This window comes from Cryptotermes secundus, unplaced genomic scaffold (genome assembly GCF_002891405.2).
Source record: "Cryptotermes secundus unplaced genomic scaffold, Csec_1.0 scaffold378, whole genome shotgun sequence".
NCBI lineage: Eukaryota > Metazoa > Arthropoda > Insecta > Blattodea > Kalotermitidae > Cryptotermes > Cryptotermes secundus.
In genome coordinates, this window is record NW_019734966.1 from 277983 (window position 1) to 287447 (window position 9465).

General features: G+C 41.4%; 1 protein-coding gene across 1 annotated transcript in view; it reads right to left on the minus strand.

Annotated features, from left to right (window-relative positions):
* LOC111869058 (WD repeat-containing protein 76) overlaps positions 1-9465 on the minus strand; it is a 60946-nt gene that overhangs the window by 14566 nt on the left and 36915 nt on the right. The window contains exons 7-8 of the mRNA XM_023860255.2: positions 6287-6459; positions 2800-2884 (exon numbers count right to left, since the gene is read on the minus strand). Coding sequence (XP_023716023.1) covers positions 2800-2884; positions 6287-6459 — 258 coding nt within the window. The remainder of the gene's footprint in view (positions 1-2799; positions 2885-6286; positions 6460-9465) is intronic.

Genomic DNA, 9465 nt, shown 5'->3' on the forward strand with positions numbered 1-9465 from the left:
CAGGAGACCATGCTCAGCATATGGATTTCTGCCACTGGATAAAAGCTCATCCCGAACTGTTAAGCGTCATTTTATTCAGTGAGGAGGCGTCTTTTACCCTGGATGGTGTAAATAATTTATGAAATGTGCATATGTGGTCCCATAATAATCCACATGAGATAATGGTAACGAAATTCCAAAAGAGATTTTATGGTGTGGTGTGCTTGGGAACAGGTTGTTCGGACCTTTTGTGTTTCACAAAAATTTAACTGGAAACACGTATGAAGCCTTCCTGAGGAGTGAGTTACCATGTTTGTTGGAAGACATTGCAGCTGGCAGAGGACACTTTGAACAATTAGTATAAAGCAGGTACTGTATTTTAGTAGTTATGTAGTCGGCTTATACCAGAATGCGCAGTCAGCCATGTTACGTCAGCGCTTGCCATGCATGTGTCATGTATAATGCTTGGAAACCTAAGGACAACTATGACATGTCGTGCGAGTTCTTTTGTAGTTCAGTTTAATGGCTTCATGTCACCCACAAGTTAGTTTGATGTTACGTACATTATTACATTATAGAAACCACATATTCCTGCCAGTTTTAATATGTATTTGCTAATCAACAAGTGTGTAAAACCTGTCAAAGTTTCACACTTCTCTGGCCATTATCTCCGTAACCGTTCGACTTTGGACATAGGTATTTTGGGTTATATCGGCATACTTTAACATAAGGAACAACCTCCCGAAGTCTGGCACATTCCTCCTGGGATACCCTGCATAATTAATTGATGGGCTTTGAAGATCATCTATTTGAACCATTTTCAGATATTATGAGTACTCGTTACAAGAAGCAGTTTTACAAATTTTATAAATTCTCATTATATCACCGTTGCATTGTATTTAACCTAGAATTAAGAAAGCAAATTTAGAGCCTATATAGAACATGAGCCAAATTTCAGTGTCACAGCTGCTACTGGCTGGTTTGAAATAAAGGGTATTTTAGCATTTCAACATTGTCATTCTAGACCTGCTGGACCATTCAAAAGCCATCATAACAGTGTTACACACAGTCAATTCATGGACTATTTACTATACAGTAAATTTATGCAATCTTTTTGGGTCTGAAATTCTGACAGAAGTAATTATCAAGAGTACTATCTTCCAGAATGCAATGCTGTGGTCTGGTACAGTCCACCAACATTCCTACATAACACTGGTGGACTTTGCCAAATTACACTGTGCTAGAGCCCATAAGATAGCACTCTTCTTCTGCAATCTTGTTTTCTTGGGGTTACCGCAGGCCTACACATGAAAAAACATGAAGTACATTTCAACAGGCTAAGAAAATTTGTGAGAAATTAAAAATCAAACAACTTCAACTGATGACACTGATTATTTAATTTTTCTGAAGGACCTCTGAATATTCGGCACATGGTAGCATAGTGAGTTGAGGCACTATGCTACAAGCCAGAAGGTCGTGAGTTCAAGTCCTGGTGAGGCCACTGGATTTTTCAATTGACCTAATCATTCCAGCTGCATTATAGCCCAGGGGTTGACTCAGCCTCTACCAGAAATGAGTACCAGGAATCTTCCTAGTGATAAAGGGTGGTCGGCATGTAAGGCTGACAACCTCACCGCCATCTGTCTAGAAAATGTGGGAGCCTTGATGTCTCACAACCCTACGGGCCTCCACGGCAGTTGCAGGGATAGCTTTACTTTTTTTTTACACTGAATCTTCTAACTGAATATTACTGTAAGTCCATGTGCCTATCTGCCTTATCTGCTTACACTGCCTCAAATTTCTGGTTTCAGCAAATAGACATGTGATGCGCAGTCCAAATGAACTCACATCACCAAGACAGGTGGAGATTCTCTGAGACACTTCTCACTTTCCTGTAGTTAAGGTACTTTCAATTTATTTACAATTCTACTCTTCTGTAATAAGCAACTGTAAAAGTATAACTGGAATTTCAAAAGAACAGTTTGTTTTCTGTGATTTTTTCATTGTAAAAATATAAAGAACAAAGTAGGTTGGTTATTTGCTTGGTTGCTGCACTCTGACAACTAAAAGTCATTTTCACTTTTAACCTCAACTTGTTGGCGTATTTGTAACTCATATTTTATTCAGACACCACCTGGGCAAGTTACGTTATTCACTTGTCCCATTCGGTTGGGTTGGGTGATTGCATATTGTTCCCACTCTTACTTGCCAGAGACGCAACTGCAGAGGCATCTACCAACAGAGTACTCATTGCTTATTATGAGTATAGGGTTCTTTCAAATGCCAAAAATGTACAACATGGAACCCCCTCTACGTTCACTTCTCTTCCAAAGAAAGCTGTGCTATGGACTTTTGTCAACGTCAGCCAGGCATGAACCGATGATACTTGCATCCAGTGGTAAACATGTTACAACTAGAACACTGATGAAGACTCAGAAAAAACAAACTAAATAGCATTTTTGCAAAGAAAAGTTTGTCTGCACCTAATAACAAAAGAATTGCTGAATGAATTTTCATTAAATCTGATACTGCAGAGTTTACTAAAATTTTGTCCTAATTTTTATGAAAATCAGATAACAATAGTGGACACTTTTCATGAAGACCTACATGCACTTCTACGAGCATCTTGATCATAACTCACCCCTAATTGAATAACCATTTATCAGAAAGAAAAATATTTCAAATGAAAGTTACAGAAAAAGTTAAATATGTTATAGTCATAACACACTTTTACACAGTCTTTCAGATAATTAAATATCACAGAAAATATGCCAAAATTGATAACTTTCATGTAGCCTATCAGTTACATTACATACAAACCATGAGCAATCATGATACTGCTTTCTCCCATCTGGCAGTGCCATGTAGTGTGATTTCTTAACAGTTTATCATCACTGGCATAAACCTGAAAAGAAACAGCACACACACAACTTTACAAAATTATGAAACATCATCTCTCGTGCTCAAGTGAGCAATACATTTGCAATGATAAAGAACCATGCATGCTACCCATCATCCTTCTAAAAAGTGGTTCAAATATGACTGGGACTGATTCTTTTTAAAAACCATAATTGCCAAACACTTACTTCCATGTCAGTCTTCAACGTACTCCTCTCCGGAGCCAACACATTTTTTCCAATGTTCTGGAAGCATCCTGATGCCCTTTTAAAAAAAGCTTGTGGTTGGCAGCGTATCCACTCCCGAACAGTCTGGATGACGGCGTCGTCGTCCACAAACCGCATGCCTTGCAAGTCTGATTTGAGCCTTCCAAACAGGTAGAAATCACTTGGGACCAAATCGGGACTGTACAGCGGATGTGTCAGAAGGTTCCATTTCAGTTTCCAGAGGGTTTCCATTGTTGTTTTGGCCGTATGGGGGTGTGTATTGTCCTGAAGGAAGGCTACCTGCTTTCCACCTGTCTTCCACTTGGATCGGATCTTTTCCCACGTCTGTTGCCAGGAGGTCTGAGTAATAAGCTGCATTGACTGTTCTGGCATCTGTCAGAAAGGCTTCATGGATAACACCCTGCCAGTCCCAGAAGAATGTTGCCATCACTTATCCTACCGAATGGCTCCTCCGCGCTCCCTTGGGTTTGGGAGACCTGGTATGCCGCCATTCGTGTGATGACTGCTGGGACTTGGGAATGAAGTAGTGCACCCACATCTCATCGGTGGTCACTGTAGACTTCAAAAATGCATCACCTTCATCTTCAAACTGCTGTAAGAGACGACTGGCAGCTTGCATGTGCGCCATTTTGTTTATGTCCGTCAAAGTGCGTGGTACCCACCGTGCATTCACCTTGTCGTGAACAAGACCTCGAGGGTATGCTTGCGATGTCACCTTATTACTATCTCACCTGAATGTAGAACCGTCCATCTCTCCATCCAGTTCAACCACTATCATCTGTCGGTGCACACTGCCCGCTCTGAACACAAAAACTTTTTTCTCTCTAGCCTCACAGTACACTGCTAGTCACACACTACCACAAAAAAACTCCCCTATCAGTCCTCAGTTTCTGTGTGCCCCCCCCCCCCCNCTTCTGTTTATATACACTTGCTGGGGCCTGCTTCGCATGGCACTGAGTCAAAGATTCTCAACACACCTTGCAATAGTGCAGGTGGTATTTCATGATGTCCTCTACACTACCAACACTGATGGACAGCATTCCTCCAAGTTCCTTGATAGTGATGCGCCTATTCTCATGAATAGGTGCGTCTGCACGATTACTGTTTGGCTTGGTGACGCGTGTTCGCGGCCGATGATCATGTGGTTCATTCTCCACGTGCTCTCTGCCCTCTCTGAAGCACTTACACCACTCAAACACATGGGTCTGTGAGAGACACTCTTCCCCATACTGTTGTTGGAGTCTGTGGTGAATTTCAGTGGACGGGACGTTTTCTCTGAGGAATTTGATGACAATGCATTGTTCCATGCTCCGTGGTACCTTCTGTTTGCTCGTCACTCTAGCAACTCCCAGACATGACTGTACAGGAGGGAGGGTGGAGGTTGTGGCTTCACTCAGTGCGGCTTGTTTACACACAAATCAGTCCCGGTCATATTTGAACCACCTTGTATATTTCTGTGACTGCATTAAATGCCAAGCTAGCTACTTGTATGTTTGCTTGCTTGGCTTACTCTTCAACCCTGAAGATAGAGGCAATATGTTCCTACAAAACATCAGTACACACAGCATCACATTACAGAAGACAGTACTCATCATATTCACTGCTGTGGGAACCTCAAATCACATAGTCAGTGTCTGTTCTGGGAATCATACAAAGTCCATAAATACACTGTGCACAAAATGCAGTCTTCTAATATTAAAGGACGTGGTACATGTAGAAGCCACTTTCTTTCAATAATAAAGGTATCCAACCAATGCAAACGGCCCAAAGTTCTGGTGAGATGCAAAGCAATAGCATCTTCATAACTACTAACATTCTGCTGAAACTATTGTTTTAAAGTTATTTTTTACACAGCTTAATGGCATGTACTACACAATTAAAGGCACTAAACTGGAGAACAACTGGGAAGTACACAACAGAACATAATTGTGATGCATATGAGTGACTATACACAAGGCTTGGACTGGTAACTGTATTTACTAAATGCTTACAGATTGTAACTACAAGTAACTAGAGCACTATTGCTAATTCACATATTCTACAATTTACTAGAGCATGCATTAAGTTTTCTCAGACTGCTGTATCTTCACTGGTTGTCACCCAGTAAGGGCTTCCAACACCGCAGCTTCCTCAGCTTCAATGTTCATGTCCTTAATGGCTGGCAACTGTCTGACAACTCCTACTCTCTCTAGTAATTGCTGATGCTCTTCATCATATAGCCTCTGCACAGACCACACAGAGAACACCGCTTCCAAAAGTTCTACTGTTGCATCACATGGCTATTGCTTGGACAGCACAGAGAACACAATTCCTGTGCTACTATGTATGGCCATTACCTAACAACGGCCATTGTTTACAGATTCATAACTTAGCAATGGGTCTACACGAAACACAATGGCCTCAAGAAAAAGTTTGTCCAACACAGGAAATACGAGGTCTTGATTAAGTGTACGCAGACTTCACTATATATGAATAGTATGACCTTCTGGGTTTTTATATGGTGTAGTCTGAAGACAGCCTGGCATACCGGAGGAACACACCACCCCCACCTCAGGGTCAAAGGGCAAGCCAGAAAAGAAATCAGTAAGCTGCAGCCTGCTTCAGGTGGTTTCTTGGTTGACTCATTCTTCTACACTGAAGGTGGAGGAGATATGTTCCTACCAAAACATGAGTCCTTTTCCATACTATACAGTGTTACAACCCAAAAGACTGTCACACTCTTCACAGTCATCATCATCATTTATTCACATTCTGTAGATGCTAGCTTGGTTACAAAACCCTGGATATGGAAACTGTCAAAACAATAAAAAAAGTCACAAAATATAAGAATATAAAACAGACAAAGACACAAATACATATAATTAAAACAAGTGGTTATTATACATAAAATTAGGCATAGTAATTATATTAGTTAAAATTACAATTAAAATATTCATCTAGGGAATAAAATGAATTAGAAATGAGAAATCTTCTCAGGGCTCACTGCTGTGAGAACCTCAGATTCACCAAATATGTTTTGATATGTCCTTTGTATCTACCATAACTTCTGTATTATATATACACACTGACAGTTTTCAAATTGCAAGTATTTTCATGCCTTTAAACTGATAATTAAATAGCGGCTTTCATAATGCCCTTATTTCTTCAGTATTCAGTACAAGATTTGGTATGTACCAACTCACCTCACAAAACACAAGTTTATTCAAGTCTCCACATCTCACAGTTCCATCATGGCTAGTGGTATAGATTTTGGTTGCCCTGTAGGTACAGAAACTGGTACAGTTGACAGGTCCCACATGGGGCTGAAAGAGTTGAATACTCTCATGTCCACTGTCAGAAAGCACATCCCACAAACCTGTAGAGAGCATTCATTCACTCGTTTATTTGCAGTTCTACAAAATCCATAGAGGCGTCTGCCTCAGACATAGAACAAGTCAGCAATACAATATAACATGTGAATATACATACATAATCAGATAGTCATCATTGTCAAAATTTTAAATACTCAGTACAACAAGACAACGGTACAACAATGCATTCCATATGTCAATTTCTTGTTCCATCACATCCATTTGAGGCCGGAGCCCAAATACAGCATCAACATTATGACACATTCAAGTAACATAATGGCAAAAAGGTAAAAGGTAAAGTTATCCCTGTAAAAGGCCGTGGATGCCCACAGGGCTGTGAGATGTAGAGGCTCCCACATTTTCTAGACAATCAGTTCACAGATGGCAGTAAAGTTGTCAGCCTTATGGGATGGCATTCCTTTACCCCCAGGAAGATTCCTGGTACTTATTTCTGTCTGAGGTTGAGTCAACCCCAGGGTCATAGTGCAGCCGGAAGGATTAGGTCAATTGAAAACAATCCAATGACCTCATTCGGAATCGAACCCACGACCTTCTGGCTTATAGCATAGTGCCTCACCCAACTACACTACTGCATTTCCCCAATATAATGGCTCCCATCAGAACATATATGGTGGTATTCTATGATGCATAGTAGAGAGATTCAATTATAAACAAATTAATGGACTATGTACCCACATGTTCAAGCATGGACACAGATATTTACAACTCTAGTTATGTATATGCTGAGAAGCCCCTAAACTTGGCTTCACAAAGGGGCAAGCCTGATCACAACACAAATGGTTCCAACATGAGGTCTTCATAGGCAAAGATGAACATGATCAGTGATGCTCAGCTTCTTCCATTCTGTGATCAACTGGTCAGTTCGTCAAAAAGGCAGATACAACGCAGAAAAGTCAAAGCGTCCCCTCTTTTTTCCAGGAAGTGAATGTTTCCCTTTATATATATTTTAATATTATACTATCATAACTAGAAGGTCAGAACATGTGGTAGTATAGTTGGTTGAGGCACTATGCTACAAGACAGAAGGTCATAGGTTTGATTTCCGATGAGGTCATTGGATTTTCAATTGACCTACTCCTTCCAGCTGCACTGTGCCAATGGGGTTGACTAAGCCTCTAACAGATATGAGTACCAGGAATATTCCTGGGAGTGAAGGGCTGCCAGCCAGAGAATAAGGCTGACAACCTCACCGCCATCTGTGAACTGACTGTCTAGAAAATGTGGGAGCATTGACATCTCACAATCATATGGGCCTCCATGGCTTGTTACAGGGACAGCTTTATCTTTTTCACTGGAAGGTCAAATTTTCAAGACCTTGCATACCATTCAGCTGACTAACAAGTCCTACTTACTGAGAAACATTGATTTAAAATATTGTGGCGTATTGGCCCTATGCAGGAATTGTTGAGCCACAGAGGCCTAGGGGCACGCGCGCAACACAAGAGTTGTGGATTGTATTGGCCTGTTGCTGGGCAACAACTCTGTAAACACTTGGATAGTGCAACGGGAAGTGCGAGTGACATCACATATCCCCACTCATCCAATTACTAAGTGACGCTCGGTAAACACCCCATCCCACTAGGCTGTGAAGTCACGCAAGAGTGATAACTATAACATAACAGATTTCTATAGAGTCCTTTGATGGGGAATTGACTGTTTTCTGTGTGCTCAGTGCGGAAGCTACATAGCGAGAATATTCGTCAGTGTTGAGCCACAAATGCCAAAACTCCGACCATGTCCAGGCCAACTGCAAGCAACCCCCATGATGTCTATGATGCGGTGGTGGCTATCTGCATAAGGAATGCCCCAAAAAGACGAATACAGAATCTATGTCGAGTTGCTGCAATTGCACCCTAGTACGACAGAAACCTCATTCAGCATCATACCGAGGTTGCAGCCATGTGAAAGGAGAACTGCAAAGGAGAAGAGCACAACAAGCTCTCAAGAGAGCTGGGAGGACATTCTTCTCTAAGTTCACCTCACCAGAGCAATCCTACACAGCTGCACTGCGTCAAGACAATCAACACCAGCAAACAAAGGCACCACCAGATAGAGGGGAAAAGCTTCCAACACCCCGCGTAGCAGCAGGTGCCACAACAGGAATTTCAGAAAACAGGTCTGTCAGTACAGGCTCCCAGTGCGTCTAACAATGACACTGTAGCCACTGCAGTGCAGCAGCAGGTGCCACAACAGGAATTGCAGAAAACAGGTCTGTCAGTACAGGCTCCCAGTGCGTCTAACAATGACACTGTAGCCACTGTAGTGCATCAGAGCATGACAGAGCTCAGTGGAGCTATATCACAATAAGTCAGAATAATGGTCATTACAAAAATGTTACTTAATTTAATGCAACAAAATGGATGCTAAAGTTCATAGGCCTCTCAGAGTCATAGCATTTATTGCAAATGGCATCTGGAGACAGTGCTATGAGCCCAGTAAACAGCTGCAAGACTTACATATAGATGTGGCTCTTCTCAAACCCCATGATAGATTCTTTATTCCAAATTATCACTTTTATCAGACTGACCGCTTCCCAGGAAGAAAAGGCGGAACTGCCGTTGCAGCGAGAAAAGGCATTCTCCACAACCATGTAGTCCTGCCTTTGCTTGTTCCAATAGAAGCCACAGGGGTTTGCATACCAATTGGTAATAGTGAAGTGCTACTTGCTGCAGTATCTAAGTCCCCAGGCCCCATGTGAGCGATGCTGACATCACTGAGCTCTTAACACTTCGCGGACCGGTGATTTAAATATTTAAAATATTAAAATATTAAATATTAAAATATTTAAATCACCCTGGGGACCGGCGTTTTTAAACCTACTACCTTAACTTGTGCACTGTTCACTTTAAAAATTAATATAAAATCTCCTAATTAATTTTATGAACTAAAATTTTTGGAGAAGACTTACCAGAGCTCCTAGAAGTGCTTCAGAGTGTGATATTTCTGGAAACATTCCCCTCTGTGAAGAGGCATGACGCAGAACTTGCAGA